Source organism: Mugil cephalus, chromosome 15, assembly GCF_022458985.1.
Source record: "Mugil cephalus isolate CIBA_MC_2020 chromosome 15, CIBA_Mcephalus_1.1, whole genome shotgun sequence".
Classification (NCBI taxonomy): Eukaryota; Metazoa; Chordata; class Actinopteri; order Mugiliformes; family Mugilidae; genus Mugil; species Mugil cephalus.
Genome location: NC_061784.1, coordinates 1,718,239 through 1,740,329, shown reverse-complemented (window position 1 = coordinate 1,740,329; position 22,091 = coordinate 1,718,239). Strand labels below are relative to the sequence as shown.

At 39.2% G+C, this 22,091-nt stretch overlaps 1 protein-coding gene across 4 annotated transcripts in view; it reads right to left on the bottom strand.

The window, feature by feature from the left end:
• LOC125021153 (disks large homolog 4) overlaps positions 1-22,091 on the bottom strand; it is a 64,630-nt gene that overhangs the window by 23,021 nt on the left and 19,518 nt on the right. For 2 of the 4 annotated variants that reach the window (XM_047607073.1, XM_047607071.1), the window contains exons 2-3: positions 9,133-9,294; positions 2,379-2,435 (exon numbers count right to left, since the gene is read on the bottom strand). In XM_047607073.1, the coding sequence (XP_047463029.1) occupies positions 2,379-2,435; positions 9,133-9,294 (219 nt within the window). Of the gene's footprint in view, positions 1-2,378; positions 2,436-9,132; positions 9,295-18,848; positions 19,159-22,091 lie in introns of those variants that run through there. The other 2 variants (XM_047607069.1, XM_047607070.1) reach the window with 2 other exon arrangements.

Sequence of the window (22,091 nt, the reverse complement as noted above, 5' to 3'; positions counted from 1 at the left end):
TCTTTCTGCATCCATACTTCCTTTCCTCTTTCTCTCTTGCCTCTCTTTCCCATAGGACCTGAGCTGTGGCTGCACAGTAATTACATCGAAGCTGCAGGGACATATTTAAACATTTATTAAAGAAAAGTATAGAGGATGGGGGAAATGGAGATGGAAGCCAGATCCAGACAAGGATGTAGAGCAGAGATGGGCGGGTTTAATAGAGAACTCTCTGAATCCTTACATTAAAAACTACTGTCTTCTTCCTGAGTGTCGTACACATCTGACTGTTTTGTGTGAAAGTGATTATGTTTAGGAACAGTTTTGTGGTTAGAGAGCAGAGAAAGCAATATGCATCCTTTTTTACTCGAAGAGACAGAGTATAACAAACCGGTCGGTGGGCGTCTTCAGGAAGCACTTTGCACCTGCTAGTTTTCACTCTTGGCCAGATAGAGAAAAAGAGGCCGTGATAAGTGCTCTGTAGTGATTTCAGCTAGAGACCTCCAGTCACACTAAATGTAGCTCATTCATTGTTAAAAAATAAATAAATAAAAATGTTCAGGTCTCTGTATATGAATACAGTCAAAGGGTGAATGTTATGACAGAAGAGCTTAAAGGGATAGAATAGCTTTAGCGTAATTGTGGTATTTTGCCCACTTTATCAGATTCACATACTCTCAGCGAAGCCAAACTTAGCTCAGTAACTAGAGTCCCACTGGATTCACAGCAAATGGAGGACAATATCTCTTCTGCGATGCTGAAAACTCTTTGCTCATACGCCTTTAGTTTGTCAAACTAAGGCCCTTTTAACAAGCCCTTTGTAATTAGTATAAGAAAGTAAAAATACCCATGTTTTATACACATCTATGTACATGTGTTTGCTGTCAGTACATCAACCTTGCATTAGAGCACTAAGAGAAGCACATAACGCCACATCAATTTAATGTATCTAAAAAGAGGTGGAACGATCATAAGTATAAGCACTGACCAATATCAAAAGCTATGTGAAGTGAGACAAAAAAAAGATTTCTAATCACATTATATAATAAGGTTTTAAAGAATTGATGTAATTTGTAGCTGAAATACCTTTTTGCTAAATCATGTACATAACCCATAGACCTTCTCTTACTTGCCAAACCGTTGCAGTGCTTCCAGAGACAAACCTACCCATAAATCAATGGGGCCTGGAAAGGCACTGGCAAACCCCACGCCATTAAAGCAATAAAGAGACAGACTGACGACACCACCTACACATCAATGAGAACCACACGGGCACTGCAACGGCTGCTAAGACATCTATGCACTGAGGCGTTTCTGTAATGCATCTCGAAGACAGTACATGCTTTACTCAACCAGTGTGGAAAATTGAATGCATACATCTGCAGAATGCAGTACTATGTATATTTATGGAGGAGAATATACATACGCATATTTCTTACTGACAACTATATGCTGAAGGGTGCGGAATGTCCTCTATGTACAACTGCTTAATTATAAGCATGCACTATTAGATAGGGCTCTCTCAAAGTCAGTGGAAGCTCACAAAGACAAGAAATTATGTATTTTTGTGGAGTTGCTGTGTTCAACAGGCATGAAGAGACTGAAAGTCAGATTCCGTAATCCACTCGTTGGCAATTTTAGCTAGCTTTTGTGGTCAGATTTCCTGTTTATTCTTACCTATGTGTATATCTGTGTTTTGTTTTATTAAGATAGAGAGGAATAAGTAATGACACTACATCTCCTCCCATTATATGTATGAGACACACACCCTCTGATTACTGATATATGGCCATCTTTTGAAGGTTACAAGTCACTCTGTACAGTCTAACACTGACACCTACAGGTTTCAGTTCGTCCTGCAAAACCATTCCATCTAGCTGTAAAACCCTAACCCTTCAATGTACCACTAGAGATTTGACTGTGAGACACATCAGGATTCATTTCATTTTTACTCATCCCATAGCATCATAAATGGTTTTTCACTGACTTACATACTCCTACATTCAGATTCACATGAAAACTATGGCATGTGTTCAAACATATGAAGCAGAAATATGAATACACACAGCAAGCTTGAAATATAAAAAGTTCCAGTTATGTGACTTTAAGTCATTGAGCACAAGTAGCAGAACAAATCTTTCAGACAAAGGAGATTTGAATGGCAATGAGTACGAAACCACTGATATGATCAGGAACAGATGACCTCACACTCTGCCAGCACAGATAAAATGGCGATGAATGGGCAGCTGTTTCTCCCTGCAATCAGACAGCCAACCGTTGGGGGACACCAAATCCAGCAAAGACGAGATAAAAAAATAGATAAATCGCACGGAGGATGATGATGACTGATGATGATGCTGGTAATGTCGACGGAGCAGCGCACATCGCTGTGCCCTTACCAGTGTGGAAACAGCGGAGGTGTACATTGGAGTGTGTCCTGTAGACATCAACACAGGCTGCAAAACAACAGAAGGGAGACGGTAATTGTGCAGGGCAAGCAGCTGGGCAGAGGGGAAGAACAGTGGGTACCGCTTTGTTTTCGTTTCTTTATCCTATAGTTATCAATACATTGTACATTATTAAGAGATGGTACTGTATGTTTGACACACATGTTATATACAAAATAATTGGAAACTTGCTGGAATATACCATTTAGGACATATAGGGCAGTTTGCTTGAAATATGTGTAAAAGGCACAGTCACTAAGAGTACTGTCGTTTTCCCAAAATATGTGAGTCATTTACTAACACTGCTTCTAATAATTTACAGAATACAGATGAGGTCATGAAAGACATTTGCAGACACATTTGATCAATAAAAATAACTATGTGATTGTTGTTGCTGCTCAGAACAGTACATCCTGTGCCTACAAATTTTACAGACTGGAGGAAGTTTTATATTGCAACAATGCATGTCCTTAAAGTATGAATGTCGGGAGCAACTGTATTTGCTGATCCAGTACAGTACCTGTGAGGTGGATTCATGCTGATCCTGATATTTACAGACACTTTCTGTGAGTCACTCGTTCCTAATATAGACATGAGCCTTCTATTAATGGCTCCATTGGAAACATTGGGGGCCTGCCTTGCTCAGTGCCAAATCGAGAGTAGATGTAGCAAAGTAGAGCTTTTAGTTTGCTCTAATTTATCTCATCACACCATTTCCACCAAGATTTTTCTCTGTGCCGAAGTGTTTTTAATAGGCTGATGGTGCTTACAAGTACACCGACTTTGTCAACCTTTCTGCTGCCAGCACAAAGTATTCCACTAATAATCTGAACAGTAGCCCAATCTGAATCAAAAATGCCTCCATATAACCAGCACCATCAGATCATACTGACCTCATTTGATACTCAATTCAGCAGGACAATATTGTAATAATATTCATTCTTAAACATATTCATGTTAGATCAACACTTGATCTGTCAATTTCTCTCTGGCTGGAATAAACACTTTTTTTGTCCACATGGTTACACCTTGCAGGCCAAGCACTGTGACATGACAAGTTTCGATGAGGGAAAGAAGCATGATGGTGGCAAAAAAAACAAATTGTCCAAACAAATGGTTTGTAACAGCTGAAATCGTGGGCAGCAACATTTAATACGTACAGCAATCTATATATATATATATTTCTGTTGAATAAATACAATGTCAATAAAGATAGGGGAAACATATTTTTTTTCTCCTTATATTTGTGGGAGATTTGACTGCTCAGCCAGCAGAATCATTTGAAAAATGTTACATTCTGCTTGATGTATGTTTAGCGTCTCTGTTAACAGTTAAGTTGGAATCTTGGGTTTAAGAAACAGGGTCCATGTAAACATAGATGTTATCAGAAGCAGGGGCAAAGGAGGGAATGTTGTAAAGGGAAGAAGACTAATCCGAGATGTCAAACTAAAACTAATGAGCGATGTCAAACTTGTAACGGTGTTGGATGTAGGTCAGGGTACCCAGTGTTGTTCACAAATTGAACGGGATCACTAATTCAAAATGTCAGGACTGAGCCACCATGAGGTCATCATGACTCTGAGGAAGCAGGAAGCAAAAAGCAGGCATCACTGTCATCATCATCATCATCGTTATTCCTCTTATTATCAAATGTAGCATCATGGCAAATAACCTTTTTGTCAAATTCAAAATCAACAACATATTGCAAAACAGGAAGAAAAAAAGAAAACAAAATTATTTGTCCCCACTACTGCTTTCCTCTCAATAGATGATCTTTTATGCAGTGTAGTTAGAATACAGCAATATGGTCGTGCTCACCACCGTGGGTCTGAGTCATTACCCATACACATCCATCAGCCTGGGATTGAGTTACATCTTTATTTATTTATTTTATTTCTGCTTATTCAAGGATGCGTACCACTCCCATTACGTGATGCAAGCAGCTCACTTTGCACTAAGTGAGTCCAGACCTTTTGTACTTCATAGTGTGTTCAGCTCTCCCTGAAGAGAAACACAAAACTTCATAAATAATAGCAGTACTCCAGAAATAGAAACAGGGCCAATCCTGGTTCCCCAAACAGTGTGAACAGCATCAACATGCTCCCTTTCATGTCATAAGAAAAATATCCTCAAGACAGAATTTCGCTGCGGTGTAGGTGTCTTAATAACAAGGTTACTGTTGTGATAATTCAATATTTTCTTGCCTTGTCTTGACCTTGGATACTGCAGATTGCAGTTTACAAGAGTGTTTTCTGTGTAAGTTTTGATTCGTATAGAGCATCATATGGAGTTTATTAGTGCAGATGGGCAGAAGTCTCTAATGGGGCACTGTTTAAACTAATTCAGCTTCTCTTTATGATTTAGATTTATAAAACGCTGAATCTTTATACAAAGTATTTGCCTGGAGGGATGATGAACAAGCTAGCAGGAACCAAACACCCTAGAAGTTTAAAAACTGTAGGATTCTCCATGTCAGAAATGTTACCTCTGTCTCATTAATCAAATGAATGTAGTACATCACACTCACATAATTGCAGGTAAAACCTCTCCATCCCAGAATCAAACGATGGACTTTACAAACTGACAAGACAAAATATAAATTATTATATAAAATGTGAATAAATTATGTATTTACTTTCAATTAATTATTAGTCACCAGTAGAGCAAAGGACGGATTTATATTCTGGCAACTAGACAGGAAGCTTAAGATAGTGTAAACATAATGTTATATTCTGAGCCCACACAACTAACAAGTCATGATAATATAACATTTTTTGTATATCAGTTATTTTGATGACTTATCTAACACCACTGACTGAGAGCAATATCTATCAAGCAAATCACACTTTGCTTGCTGTTGTAAATAAAATGCTTTAGAAGTCAAAAAATGAAGAGTCAACACTACTGTGCAAAAGCCAAAAGTCAATGGTTATGTAAAGACATGTTATTAACACAGTGTAAGGACTCTTATGTTCTGCATTTTATGCCAAACAAAGATCTTTGACTAAAGTTACCAAATTCTGTAACCAGATTCTCACCAGTTTATCTTCCTTGACAACAAATCTGAGAGCCCAACTCTATGTAGTTAAGGAAAATTCATGCACACAGACACAGACATAAGCAAACATTTTCACCGCCAACACTGTTGGAAAATTATCACAATTATAAGCTATTTATTTGTTTTTCTTGTTTAACTATTATGGCAGATATGCCATTAACTCTGCTGGATTTCAGTATTTACTTGTGCTTTCTGTGGTTGTGGCATTTTTTTCTAAATGCTGCTATGAATTTTTTAATTTTCTTGTCTTTTTTTTTCTATTTGTATATGCTAAACAACACATGCCAAGTGCCAACATGCTACAGAAAAAAACAGAGCTTTACTGTAACACTGAATTATATCCTAATTCCCCACTCGGTTTCTGCAAGACGGCCACAACCACATTTTTTCAAAAGCAAATAGCTGTACTTAGGCAGTTTTCTCCACATCACTCAGACAAGAGTAAATAAATAGTGCATTTGTCAGGGACTTCTGCGGATCAATAAACATTGTTGCATTAGTGAGTATTTATGGCAGCGGGACAGTTTATGTGGAATTTATATTGACTCAAAATAAACTACAGTGCCCATGTTTATTATGATAAAGGGACATGTCACCACCTAGTGTTTGGACAATGGAGCTCTGTATAGAGAAGCACATAATACCACAAGGCTACTTTTAGACAGATAAGATACATTTATTGTTTGCTTATTATTTCCTTTCATTCCCTTATTATTATTTTTTTAATATTGGCGCAATTTACCTTCAGACTTATGGCACATGTAATTGCTATTAGAGAATAAAATGATATTTTCTATATGTTAAGCCCCTACGACCTAACTGGATGAGTCAAGTAATGGATCTGCAACACTGGCACACATCACATTTTATATTTTCTCTCATACAGACTTCAGTGACCTCATAATGTCATATTTTACAGAAAGGACTGAGTCTCATCACTGTAATAAATGGTGCATCCATCAGCTGTGAATAATTACTGAGCCCTTGGCATATGCTGGATCACAAAGTCTGCTGGGACCAAGAGGATTAATCACACCAACGATAAAGGTCAGAAAAGGAAATAGCATGTCTATCGTTTGTCAAAGCAAACAATCACATTTTTAACACTGTGCTACTAACACTTGTCATGTTGTCAGCTTGAAAATCTGAATATTGTTTCACATTAAAGTGTGAGGTATGGTGTTTCTAATGCATCTTTTCCAGCTGTTACGTTGTACATGACCTCACACAAACATGGATGAGGGTTGATGTATATTTTAACAAAGGAGTAAAGCCCACTACCTCCTGATTAGCCCAAACCTGATTGGTTAGTGAAGATTCTCAATGGCCCAGGTCATAGTTGTCGACATGGTGAGTGGTGAAGCACGTTTAGAAATCTCCTTGTCTTTGTTTTAGACATTATTTAGTTTTATTTCATGCACCACTGAAAACATTATACCAACGCTATATCTCTTGAAGACCCAGATGAAGGCCGTGAGCTGGAACGTGTCAGTCTGAAAAAGTTGCTCCATATACTCCAAGTGTTGCTTGAGTTTTGACCAACCCGTAGATCTGGATGTGTCTTTCCACGCCATGCATCTTGAAAACAGGTACAATTGCACCAGAAATACAACTCCACTCGTACATCAGGCCAAAAATAACTTCAAAAACTGGTATAACACAGAGCGACATGTTCTGCCACCTTTCTGTTGCCAACCTCCACCAACAACAGTGACTGCTGGATTCCCACTTCACACAAGCTTCTTAGAGTCAGAGAAAAACAGACTTCCTTCCAGTTAAATTGCCACTAACAAGTTATAGCCAGTGCTCCGTTTTTTCCACATATAGTTTGCGATTCCACCCATTTTCTGCAATATTCCTAGGTTTCACTCACCTGTTTTACTCATGTGTAGTACTGTTTCGATGCTCATTAGTATTTTTGGAGTGAAGAGGATGCATTGTGATATACAGTATAATGAGTCCCTGCTGGTGTCCCATATGACGATTGGAACTGACTCTCCAGTGCTGCTGCTCGGGTTTTCAATTTGACAGTATGCCAGAATTGGCTAAACCTCTCACCCCTCTTGGCATCTTTAAGGGGAAATATTCATGACCACCACAGCTAACACTGAATGGGCAGCTGTATATTTTAACCAGCAGCGGTAAAATAGCTCATCCTCTCCTGTTTGCTCATTTAATCCCTACTGCCATATCTCATGCTTGAAATGATCTATAAAATAAATTAACAATTGATGCACACACACATATATATCTACAGTACATATATATAAATATATATATACAGGATTAATAAGAAGAACGGCTGTTAAGTAACATGTGTGGGAGTATGAGATGGATCATTATTGAGTGGCCTTTGTAGCTTACACCTTTACATTTGTAGCTACAGTAGGTATTTGTTAATGCACTCAAGGGAAAGTGCTCATGTTGCTACTGATGTCAGCTTTATCTTTCAACTGTAGCTCTTGTGCAGCTGTTCATGGGAGTGTGTCCTTCATTGTCATGGATAACAAATCCAGCATTTATAAGACATGTGAGGTAAATGATGTTTACAAGCATTTGCTATTGTTTTGATCATGTTTGGGAATTTTCATCCAAAAGGTTTTTGATGGCCTCTCCCACTTGAAAATGTAACTGTACCTTCTCAGAGTCCAGCTTTCCTTCCGGTTAATAGAACATAATCACTGTGATTGAATTACAAAAATGAAACCTAAGCATTTATTTCTACTCATATTATCATACTACAGTACACGTCGGTTCGTATTTGGTCCTGTACAAGGCCTTTTGTTATTAGTTTTCTTCTGCCAATGACAGCCTTTATTTCAACTTAATTGGAATTAGGATTTCTGTTGGACATTAAACTGTTAAGATAAACAGATCAACACTCACATCCTGAAATGGTTCAGGCGATCAGGTTACTAATGTAAATCTTTAGGGCTTCTTGTGTCCGCTTGTACTTTGATTTTCATGCTGTTAAGCTTGGATATCAGATTGCCCAGTGTGTATTTTCACATAGGTGTAAACTTGACCTGACACTTAGGCGCTTGGGGCTGTATTCATTCCTTATCAGTATATTATATTTCTATCAAAGTACTTATGTTAAGGAATTACAAACAGACAACACATTAAGCATAAAGTTATCATCTCTAATGTGTTGTGTGTGATTCAGGGAAACTAGATTTAGAGAGATGTCATTGCTCTCAGTGAAGGAAACGAGAAGGACGGACACGACATTATCTCTATGGCGAGTGAACTTGTAAATACAGATCAAATCTTTGGATTAGCAGCACCCACATTGTCACCGGTGTTACTGATTCCAAACGCTATCACCTTAAGTAATACATAAAATTAGCCACATCCACTGTAGATACAATTAGTTGTGTGTAATTGTTGATCTACATTATGTATCTCAAAATTACCTAAGTCAAAATGACCTCACTGATGTCACTGTGAATATTCAGTACTACAGTAAAGATAGAACTGGGTTCTGAGGAACAATAACATGTGATGTGCTCCCCTATATGTTCTCAAGGAAGCGCATGCTTGTTCGAGCACCGCCTCATTCCTAAGTGTTGACAGCTGAGTGCATTGCGCTGTGGTAATCGTGTTACGTATTGATCAAAAATGTGTGTAAGTGAGTGCGTGTCCTACCTTGACAGGAGAGATATGTGTATGCGGTGTGTAGCCGTGTATGGCCTCCATGGCAGCAAGGTTCTTGTCGCTCATATGAAGCATCTCTGCACTTTTCCCTGGAGCCAGATGTGCTGGACTGTGCTCCAAGGGGGGCGTCTCCTCATCCTGGTACCTGTACTTCTGCAGAAACACACAGATAGAGATGAAGTTGTTAGTCTGAAATGGTCTCAGGAAAGGAGCTATTACGTGATAATGTTTAAATCACAAACAGAACCCACATTATTGTAGCCTTTCACTGGTGCCTGACCTCCTTTAGTTATTATGGTGCAAATACATGCATCTCAAAAAGGCCACAGAGCAATATCTCCATCAGAGCGTCATCTATATGCAAATCTTCTATATCACATAACATGTGTGACGCCTACAAGTGCAAAGTGAAGACATCATAGAAACAGAGGCCTCAAAGTCCTGCCATTGTGTGCTGATCGAAGCTAACGTCCTCCACAACCACATGGAGCAACCAGAGCCATGACTCATGTAGCAGATCATGCAGTTTCTTCCTAGTAACCTCACTCCCCTACCGATATCCCACACCTGGGCAGCCTGCCAGCAGCCCACTGTTTTAGCCACACATGGTAGGTTTCATTCTAGGCGCGATGACACAAAATCTGCACACAACATTTTCCATCACAAACACGTGAGAAAGGGGGTAGCATCACAGCAGAGATCTGCCACACTGTCCTGTGGCTTAGAGTTTGGGATTTCTGCAAATCTGTACTCAGCCCTAAACCCCCAGATGAACAATGCTCCACTGTGCTGCAGTGCAGATGTGAAGTACACCGTTCTGACAACACAAACATTTTGGGTGGAATTCTCAATTTCTTCTGGTGGCCCGATGGCTAAAGTTACCACTCTTCTCTGTCTCTCTTTTATTTATTTATTATTTTGGGGAGGGTGGGTAGGGATGGGGGGTATACAGGAGAGGGAGGTGCATCACTGAGCCCTGTCTCAGACAGGCTGCCTAGCAACCAGAGCAGAGCAGAGATTGCAGTGCCACAGTTGGGGCTGCCAGCATCGGTCCTGGATCACATTACACTGAGACAGCAAGAAAGAGAGGGAGTGAAACAGAGATGAAGATTGAGGAGAAAGTGAGGGGGATGGGAAAAATGAAAAAAATAAAGTGAGCCCATCAATAATGGGACGCACAAAACAGCAGCATGGGGGCGGGTGGCCCACAGAAACTGAACTGCTCCATAATTACAGGTTAATAAACAGGGAACGATTGATTTTTCTTCTAAATTAAGCATGTCTGGCATTGTTATGTTAATGTAAACATAGATTAAATGCTCTGTAACTGTACACCCCCATACCCTGATGCATAATACAGATTTATTCAATATTTTCACTCCTGATTTTCATTAAACTCTACAATACAATATATGATTTGAATAACAGAAAACTTAAAAGATTAATAAATTACATTAATCACTGCTTAAAGTAGCCCTGAGCTTTTTGGTCTCTGCTGCCTCCCCCTTTTCCTGCATGACCAGTATTCCTGCTGCCATGTTGCCTTCTGTCCCAACTAGTGGGGGATGTGACATTCAATTCAGATATGTTGCAACCTCTCCCCAGAGTGTCCTTCTGGGGAGAGGTTTAACCGTATTTTCAATTATTATGCAATAGCAATATAAATCCCGTTAAAAAAAAAATAAAAAAAAATGGATTAATTAATTATTTGTGAACAGATAAAGAGAAGACCGTGAGCATTTTCCTTTCATTCATGACTGATTTCATTCAAATCTTTATTGGTCAAATCATTGGTTAAAGGGATCCTTAATGTCCAGTGAAGGTTATTTTCATTTCAGTTCTTCAGAAATTAATCAGTGATTGGTTTTCCAACAACAGTATGAAAATGAAACCTTGAAGTTTGAGCACAAAAATTTTGGATGACTGTTCAAGGTGGCATATAATTGTAATCATATGTTTCATATCTGTGAGATAAATAGTTTGATATACGCTGCACAGTTACACGCAAATTGACTTATTATCAACAGTATATATCAATATTATTAACATTTCTGAACCGAAAGACTTCCAGTGTCATATAGCCATAGTAGCAGAAGGAGTCTGAAGAAGAAAATAGTCCTTTCAAACATGGCGGTAAAACATAAGCAATGTGTATTGACGTCATTTTTAAAAGTCCATTCATGACAGTCCGAGAGGGAACTAAATGCTGTGGTGTCCCTCATTTACAGTGTTCCTGTGAGAAGCTACGCCCTTCATTTTGGTGATAATAGGAGATTTTTCTCCATTAAGTGTTGCTGATAAATTGAGAGGCTGTTTAATATTATTAGTTATTTAGTTTGAGGCAATGGGCATACCTCTGTGCCTGCAATCTCTTGTGTGAGGTTATACAAAAAAGCCTTAATCATGCACGTTCATTTCAACACCCATCTTTTTTTGACAAGATGATTTTTAATAATAAATATCATATATTCAATGTTTGGTTCAGTTTTACATGACTTAGACCATTGTTTTAAGAGGGTGTCAGTTAGGTAAATGAAAGTCTAGAAATATTACAATTTAAGACTATAAAAGTATTACTGTTTAGAATCCAACTGAATAGTCTGCGTTTAGTTGTTATGTAGACATACGGTAGCTATAATTATAAGGGAATCTCAATAAGGGTTTATAGTATTAACTTGAAGTAATACATGGTAAATAAAATATAACATCTGTTTTTAATTAAAATAATTCTTTCTTTCTTCATAACAGCATGAAACAACAAATAACTGCCTCTAACTCTACAAGCAGCCCACATTACTTCTGCAACAAAGTCCCTCTGACACTCATCAGTTTTATTTTATTCATATATCATCATGCAATGAATCCACCTCATCGTTTAGAAATGACTGTCTGGTAAAGGTCATTATGAGGAGAGCGTCCTCAGTCTACAATAGCTGTTGTTGGCTGTCCTGTACAGTATTAAGAACTGCACACTGTGTGCCTGAATATCCTGTTCCTTTAATGGTTAAATGAGTTAAGGTAATGTAAAGCAAATGTCAAATTGCATTTACCATCATCTCAGGTTGTAATTCAAGAACCAAGCTTGAGCTTTGGAATTACTGTGCATTAGATAATGTAAAAGCTAACCTCGCTTCTCAGGCATATCATTTCCAGAGTAGTCTGCAAATGCATTCGACATGTAAGGAAACCATGAGTGAAAGGTGAAAATGAAAGACTGCAAATCTGAAGAGTTTAGAGAATTATAAGTGTTTGAAAATGAAACAGTTAATTTTTTTAATGGTAATAAATATTTTTTCACTGTAATGCTGCAACAGTTAACCCACATTTCCCCTATTCAGGTCATTGCTAAATGATACACAGTGGTAAATTGTCTGAAACCAGCTTGTTCAAAGAATTATCAGTAATTAATTATCAAAATTATACATAGCCACTGTTTTTTTTCTCTAAATAATGAATGTTGCTCAACTATTATTATTTCACTGCTTTCCGTGTGCTCAGCAACTGAAACGACAATGAATGTTTAAAATCTGTGGGGACTTGGGACTGTATTACACTGTAAAACACATTAGCTGCTTTTAACAGCTAACCTTTGCATTCAACCCTATCTAGACACCCTAGCCTTTGATCTGGTTGTATGATAAAATAGGAAAGGTCTAAATGAATTCTGACATATCAACGCACATCTTGGACACACGTGCTGTATGTAAGCCTGGGAGTAAAGTAAGCCCTTTGTTTTCTTTTCACACAGCCTCGAGCATGTTTTGCTTAAGTCAGTCACATTATGTGACATTATGCTCACTGAAACGTATACTGTATTTCTGTGTGATGCTCATACAAATAACAGGCAACATGATGCATTCTGACCAGTGAGTATTTTGTGTGGTATGACGAGACTGCTCAGACAACCCCATTTGTTTTTACTTAGTACACTAAAGATACATTACAGTTTCATTGATGCGGGTTGATCGTGGCGTCATGTTGGATTTGCACAAACCATTGGCGTCGCTGCCATTTGAGACTTTTACTTATGCTAACGTTGACATAAAAGCTAAGTGCAGATTTTGCTAGTCACTGAGATTGACTGAGACATATTTATAGCACTGCATATATTTTAAATATCTATCTCTTTATACTGACTCAGACTTCAGCTTTAGTTCCATAAGTAGAGCTTTGGAAATGAGTTGTAAACCACCCCAACACATACTGTATGTAGACAAGAACACCTATTAAATATGAGTATATAAACCTTCACACAAACCCACTTGCCCCTATAAACCAGCCACACTTCAGGTGAATACTGTCTTTAAAAGGTGAGAAAAATGCCACTACCTTATGACTCCATATCAGAACATCATTGGTCTCTGATGGTCAACGCAAAAGTCGCTTTTCCACCAAAGTCCATCAAAAATGTGGTCATTGTTGCTTTCTCAGTTGATTTTCACTCATAAGTGTCTTCGTAAGTGCCAAACCTCAAGCACAGCTTTCATCTCATTTGCATCATCACGGTTGCGGTTGCCAGCCAAAACCTACCAGTACAACAGTTTTTTCCCCGTGTATATGTAAGCATCAGAAGACGAAAATTCTCTCATCTCCTGCCAATGATAACTTCAGACTATTCTCCAAGGTGTTTCAGCACAACACATTGACAAGTGTTTGTATCCTGTAGCTATGTATGGTTCAACAATAACAACAGACTTTACATTTACCATGGGGCAGGATGCTTAAAGCTGCACCGGGTGGGGTGTTTATGTAAGAACTCATGCAGCCTAAGTCAGAATGTGAAGCTACAATAAAGCAGGGCTCCTCATCCCCCCCATGGAGGCGTTCTTGATTTGCCCTCTTTTTCCATATTTAAGCTTCCTGTTGAATATAGTAATTCTAATCTTACTGCGAGGCTGAAAGATTAAATACAAGGATTCTACCTGGAAAATACTCTAGCCACAAGTAGATATGAATATATAATTTACAACATATTAATAAACAAATTGTTATGAATTAAGCTAATGTTCGTATTAAAAAATAAAGGTGCATAATATCTTTGTTTAGAAGTTGCAAAAAAGAAAAGAACAGAGAATCTCCAGGACTGCAGAGTGAAGATTGTTCCTTTTGTCAACACCTTCACTGTATTTTGTCCCAAAGGAAGAGGAATTAGATGTCCAACAGAATTATTCAAAGTATCTGCCTCAAACTTTAATCAAACATTAAAAAAAAAAATACTTACAGCAGTGCATGTTTTGAAGCTTATTACTGTCCCAACCAACTTAAGACTTCCTCCAAAAACAAAAATAAAATCCCTAAAGTGCTGTCGGGCATTCCTCGCCACCAGAAGGCTTGTTATATTACAGAGAAACACAAAAAGTCATGAAAAATAAATACAGAAAACTATTTTTTTTTTTTTTACTCCAAGACTACATCATCAGCACTGTTGTATACCTCTGTAGGTTTGGGTCTCAAATATTCACTTTTTAATTTATATTCATCTAATCTTAATGAGGTTTTGAACCTTCATTCATCATTGATAAGACCCACACAGATGCATCATCTTCAAATTTAATAATCAGATTAGAGCCATAGATTCAGTTAATGGTGCCATGGTGGATGCTTGTCTGTGGTTGGTCTGCTGAGGGTTGTGCAAGGGGGATGTTTCCATCTCGTCTGTCGAGCGCCTTTTTCACAAGAACATCATGCTAATTTGTGATGTAAGAAACATTGGCATTATCCAGCCAGCTCATGTGAAATAGATCACTATGTAAATGTAGAATATGTGCGGAATGAATGTCTTTTATAATATAAAGGCACCACAGGGACTGGCTGCAGCCTTGCGGTTTAAGAAGTGAGCCTGGGACCCGAAGGACTCCAGCTCAAACCTGATAGGAATGAGCAGTGCTTTCCCCTCAGCATTCATGGTTGAAGTACCCTTGAGCAAGACGCCTAACCCCCTGAGCCATTAAAAAACTTAAAACACACACTGGGCTTACACGCAGCTAAATATAAAGATCCAATCATGACTAAATGCTCTATGCAATTTGCAGGTCAGGTGCAACCTCAGACAAGGCTCAGTGGTCACAATTATTTTATCCCCTCCCCCTCTGTCCACTGAAACGTGCACACACCATTTTTATGCTGAGTGCATACATTTTCATGTATGTTGCACTTGTAGTGGGGGATTGTAACCCTCATCAGGCTTGTGTTTTGCAACCACACCGGGGGAGGCCATTTTACCACACAATGCTGCAAAGCGCCTAATGGTTTTATTAGAAAGGAACATGGTATAATAGAAGCAGAGAATGCTTTCTTTTAGCTCATCCGCACTGCTTGCTAAGAAGCCTTTCAGATGCAGAGTAGTAAGAGTAATAGTGAATATACAAATATGTACAATAACAGCCCACCCCTCATGTTAAAAGCCGGCATTGCACAGACTGTACAAAACCTACAAATGTGGCTGATGGTTCATTTTGTCTTTTGGAGGCAAACACTGCCTTTCAGCTTATTTATATCTTTTGCTTTCTGTGAACATCTATGTTCTTGAATGTAAGCAACTGACTTCAATTGGTCCAGCACCATTTCTGAACATCTGATGTGCTCTGCTCAATGTTTATAGTGGCAACACATGCAATTAGGCAAGTCCTCTTGCTGTTATATGAAGATTAGATTTGATGGAGTGGACATTTTATAGAGGATTAATGTTGGCCACATATGAATAGGGTTTCTTTAAATTAAGCCACTGAGTGTCCTGGGGTAGACTCGTGTTATGTACATTGTCATTCCATTAGTCGGCTACTTTCCGGTGTCGGCCCTTCGGTGGTAGCCCTAGTTTTTCCTGGGGTCTGACTAGTGCAAGTGTGTCCTGAACAGTTGGTACTAGTTAGACCCCTGGTGGTGGCTTTTCAGGTAATTCACATGTTGAATTGAAGATGGAATGGGTTAGTGGGAGAGCGATCTCTTTCTAACCTCCCATCTATAAGCCTTTTTTGGCTTACTTTTTTTGTACTATGTTCAAGTGCAACTTGCCCAAATGCGAGTGACGTGAGGTGGCATCGCGGATAGCCTTTTCTGGCTGGTACTTCTTTGACTGTACCTGTTAAACCTTTTTTTTTTTTGTCATGACTGAAAGCGAAGGGCCCCTTCTGTGCAGTGTTGGTTTTTAATACCTTGAGTGTGCTTTTTTCCTCCAATCAGCATCAGCTATTTGTCAACACCAGGTATGATATTTTATAGCAGAAAAGAGCATAGAGAAAGAGGCAGTCCTGAATAGAACAAGTCAGTTACAGCTTCTTCACATTGTTGTCGCTTCTGGTCTCAGAACTGAGGTTCACTGCTCTTCATAAAACAAGATAAGACATCCAGCAGGATAAAATGGTTTAGATCCATAGGAAGGAGGAGTGTAAAACAGTTGCATTACGCATGTAACACAAAGCATACCACCTCCACTTACTCCTAATCATTTGATTATTTTGTTGGTAATGAGTGGCACGCAGGTCGTTTGCCTGTCCATTTTCCAGAAAAGATATCGATTCTCAGGATGAGGTGATTATCGATCTCGATATCGAGATGAGGCACACTGATCCCTGAGTCATGAATCATTCATTACAATCATACTTGGCTTCCGTTAAATCTTGGTCCTTTGGCTAGTTTACGTTGCATGGCCTTCAGGCTGAGCATTGCACTGAATCATAAACTCAAACTTAAGCGGGGAAGGCCTTCTTGATTAAATATTGTGAGGCCATCGATGAGCAATAAGCATAAAAGAGCCCATTAAAGCACTCCTGAATGATTACAACCACTGCTTTAATTAACCGTCTGGATTTAAAATGACCTAATGGTTTGTGCATTTTTTAAGAACAAAGGTTATGGAAATAGATAACCTGGGAAGATCACCTCGTTAAAATGACCAGTCATGTGGTAGCCACTTTGAAGTATAACAAACACAGAACTGGAAAATGTAGGAAATAACAAGGACAGGATATAGAGGAGTGGTGAAAGCATATTGTTACGATACACTACGTCCCAAAGAACCAAATTAACAATAGCCCGTGAGACTGCAACAGTATCGACTGGACACGAGCTGTTAGAGGTCTACTGAACCTGTACAAAGCCTACACACCAGTTTTTTTTTAACATAAAAGAACAACACAGAGGTAAGATAAGATAGGAAGAAAACCTTTATTGATCCCTAAAGAGCTGCAAATGTAGTTATGCTAGTTTTTCAAACAGTTATAAAACACAGTATGTGCTATCTATGTGTGCACCAAAGTGAACCCAGTCATTAAAACCAGCATTACTGAAAGCACAATTGATTTAAATGGAGTCTTTCTTCCTGTTTGAGATCTTCTATTACTACTGAATAAATGTTAGCTGTGGAGTTACACTTCACCGCGATGACTGTGGAGGCAAATTGAATCTATGGGAAGGGAATTCGGTCAGATTTTCCACAGGGAAGACTTGGTGTCTCAGTTGGAGGTACGTGGGAAGATACGAGCCAGAAGGGAGTGATGCATGGAGACACATGGGATTATCTGTACTTGTAATACCCAAAACTGAGCACAGTGGGTGCACCTTTCAGAAACACACACAGCAAACACCCACAGTAATTTTTTACTGGCAGCGTCTTTCAAATATAGAAATGCGCCCCAACAGACAAAATGTTGAAACAACACACTCAATAACCAGCTATTTCGTGGCTACATAGCTAATCGGGAAGTGAATCCAGCAGCAAACTCGAAGCAAACCAGCATGTCAGGGCTGAATCTGCAAACAAATTATCTGTGGCTCTGTACACATCATTCTGGCAAGCGGAGGGACAATTCCTGGCCAGAGCCGACCAGTGTAGTCAAGATTTGGCTTCGTAAAGCTAACAGGCTATAGCACCATGTGGAGGGAAACTGAGCCGGCTGCCATACTGGAAACACCTGAAGATGGGAGCGAGTGTGAGTGTAATGTGATAGACAATCAGTGAATGAATGAATGCTCTCTCTCTTCTGATCACACATTCTCTTCATGACAGAAAAGGGCCATACTGCACACAGCTAAACATAACAGCCTGTTTATTGCTGATAAGCAGGGTACAACAACAACAACAACCGCCTGGTTCGGACTCATCAGTGAATGGAGAACAGCATTGTCCATGCTACTTTATTTCAAGATGGGGGATTAAGCTTGTGTTGCAGCGTTTCTTGGATGATGAATGATATTTAAGTGGCCCTGAGCCATAAAGTGCATCTCCCAAGGTCAAAAGCATAGCATGTGTTTTGCTTTGCGGGATTGCAAAGTAAGAATGTGAACCAGTGGTGGGTTGTCGGTCCATGAGGAGGAGGAATCTGACAGTATTTCAGTAAACATCAATGGTGATGAAGAGCTTTCACCAAAAACAGCCTGTATGCCAAGGATGCTGTTGCCTACACGGAAATCGGCCATCCACGAGCCAACCACGAAAACCCAACCACACTGTGATTTAAAGGTAATGTGTTGTGAATGAGCAGGTACCTGAAAACATATGGACAAGAGAGGAATCCGTGGGTGAGTGTGATCACGATCACTAATTGCTATAGTGGCTGGGGAACGGCAAAACGCGCGCTTCAAAGGAGCAATTCAATCGCGAAGAAGGCAATGCGACCACTAAACGATTCCTCCACAAAGGCCGTTTCACGTCTGTTTCTTCCATATGTATACAAAATGCACAGCCGCTGCTGCAGCCGGCTCGCTCTTACCTTGCACCCGAACATAAGAGACAGGGTCCGGTTGCTGCAGATGACCTTACACTGGCACATGACCGGCGAGAGACACTTTAAATTCCTGATAGGCAGAGACATCAGTTCAGAGCCTCACACCGAGTGCACAGCACAAACCGTCCGCCGCCACTTGACTCAGAGCCTCCGTGCAATTAGACGAGAGTCGCAGAAGCTGCGGGGTGGGGGGGATGGAGAGGGGTCGGTGATGCCCGTCAGTAAGCGGGCAGCCCCTTTCAAACCTGTCTAAATGTCTCAATGTTGGTCCATATGTTGTTTCCACGTTGGATACAGGTTTAAAACTGGCCACATCATTCATAATTTGCACACCTCACTTCCCCCTCCCCTCGTCGCTCTTTCCACTTGATTGACCGTAAAGTTTATACCCAGAGCGCAGCTGGAACCTTAAAGGAGAGCCGCGAACCGAGTAAAAACACAAATCGCCCAATGAAATGTAAAAAATGTAATGTAATGTAATGATAAATGTAATTTAAATGTATTAAAGAGTAAAGAAAAGGAAAAACAGCGTTCTAATAAAAGCAATGGAAGCTGGGAAATATGTATGATCACATCCCATAGCCTTGCTCCCCACCACATATAACAATGTGACTGCTGCGCCACCTGTTGGATCAGTCGAAAAATGCTACAGGAACTGTCCAAGGTGCTGGACATTTTCAGACGTGTTGGCATCTTTTGATGGATCCGAAATGTCTCAGTGTAAAACTGTCACTCATTAGCACTTTCTTGTTTGTGTCGGTCATCTTGCAGGATAAATGCAGAATGCATTCACGCAAGTAAACAGATGCATGAGCTTAAACAAACACATGCACACTCACAAATAATTAAACAAGTGAAGTAGCATGACTCTCAAAATGAATGTGTAAAACCCTATTGCTGCTATTTTTGATTTTCTCACCACACGCTACTGCATTTATTAGACCCTGACAGTTGCTTTGCAGGCATTTCAGATAGATGCAGAAGCACCTCAGCTATTAAAAAGCCACTTAATAAGTGACTTTACTGTAATTGTTCTACAGTTATGTTGAAAAGAAACCTGACATTTTCATTTTTTTTCCATAGGTCTGATATGGCTGTCCATTGGATGTTTAAAGCTAAAAGTAACATAAATTAAACTACATTCAATCAGTTTACTGATCTTCCCAAAAAATGTCCAAAACCTAAAAGAAGAAATTAAAAAAAGACACAACATGCCTTTTTTGTTCATGCCAAAAATCATTATGTCTGAACAGACTTTATGAATGCCTCATTTAGTTTTTATGTGTGTTGCGTGACTCCCCACTCCTCTGTGTGATTGTGCTGACATGGTGAGCCCACAGGGTGGAGTGAGAGAACCAGGTAGGCTAGATTTAAATATTGTGCATTCATCTCAGGACCGACTGCGGCGCAAGGCTCAGTGCTCCCGGGTGACGTCAGCTTTAAATCGAACACAGAGACTGTTCCTAATACACCAGTCTTTTGCTGATATATATATATATATATATATGTATTAAACCATATCATCCTCTCAGAGAGATGGGGATATTCTGGGAAATCTGCAATGTGCTAAAGACATTAGCAGGTTTATTACAGGCCTACAGAGGGAGGTCAAAAATTTCAACACAACATGAAGACAGCTAGCATCAGTTCCTTAGAAAAATATTTTATACAGGTAACTCACTCAAAGACCAGAGAAAGCAGGCCATACATTCTTAATGAAGCTTCTTTAAAAGCTTCCTGTATGAAATGAGATTTCCAGAATTATAGTGTGAAAATCTGCCAGCTAGAGAATAGTTGGCCTTCATCACATAATAGTTTATTCTCTCTTCTGTGTAGTGTCTGTGTCTGTTTGTTTGGTTAAGTGTGTGGGATAGCCTTGTTCACATTATAGTCCTCCAGATTTTAGACTATGATTTACTTCCTAACTTTATTCTGTGATTCCCTGATCACTTCAAAAAGCACCGAGACAACTTCTGAAAGCCATAGCCGTTACCATGGATATTGCTTTCAAGAAGATCACACTCTGTCCTTGATTACAGCGGGGAATGTGTTTTAATAAAGGGCAGCATTGACTGTACACTGAAAAAGATTGCACCAGTGACTAACAGACTTGCATTGGGCCACCTCTTCAAAATCACACAAGGGTGGTTCCACGCATTTTCCTCTTTTTCTCCACTGAAATTACATTCACACAGTTTTTAACAAGTTCCCTTGACATTAAACGGCACCTTGAAAAAGACTGAGATTTTGAAAGATGTGCCTTAGACATAATCTCACAATATTACTATCATTTGTCACGTTGAATTTAAACTCTCATATACTGTGACACAGAGAGAGTTTTACCTGTCACTGAGTAGCTTAATCAGCATTGAGTGAGTCTGACATTTAGTGATATGTAAAAATGCACACATTACTAGAGTAAAATTTACTTGCATCTGATCTACGAGTGGTAGTCATAGGAAGACCCTTCTTTGCTATGATTGTCCCCCGACTTCAACTAGCCTGCGCATAGAAAATGCATGTAAATCTTTTCATGTCTTCATCCATCATGCTCTGCCATGAACAGCTGAAAGTAACTTATTTTAGCATGTCACAAGACACTACAAGTCCTAGCTGCCTCCTAGGGCTTTCACAAGAACCCAGACATGTTACTGAATGAACTTGTACTGTATAATAAACATACCCATTAAACTGAACTGTAAACACTAAAGCCACCACAGCTTGAAACTAAAGCCAGTGTGGAAGTACCTTAAAGTGCAAAACCACTGAGGTCTGTTAGGGACCAACTCCAATCTTTGGAGTATAATGTTTGGTGTTTGTTAGCTTGTTTTAAGCACTGTTATTATGACTTGTTTTATGGTAAATCTGACTAACAAATAAAGTCTGATATGAGTTATATTTCAAAGAATGTGTCATTTGTTTTCAGTTTTCCTTAACTACTTGTAATTGTATGCCCCTGACATGCAATTTTACTCTTATGTAAATTGTTTACAACAACTTTATGAGCTTGTTTGATAGCTAACAAAGCTAATTGTTTTAGTCAGCCTTTCTAGCAGATTGGTTCTCGAAGTGTTTCACAGTGTGTGTCAAACATAGCAAGCCTGCTACGAGGAGCAACTTAAAGTCTTTGACGTCATCACTTGTCACGTTCTTCTTTATATACAAGTATTGTTTTCTAGATTTAAAATGTGCATGTCTTTATACACTAAAGTGGATTTTTTTATTCAA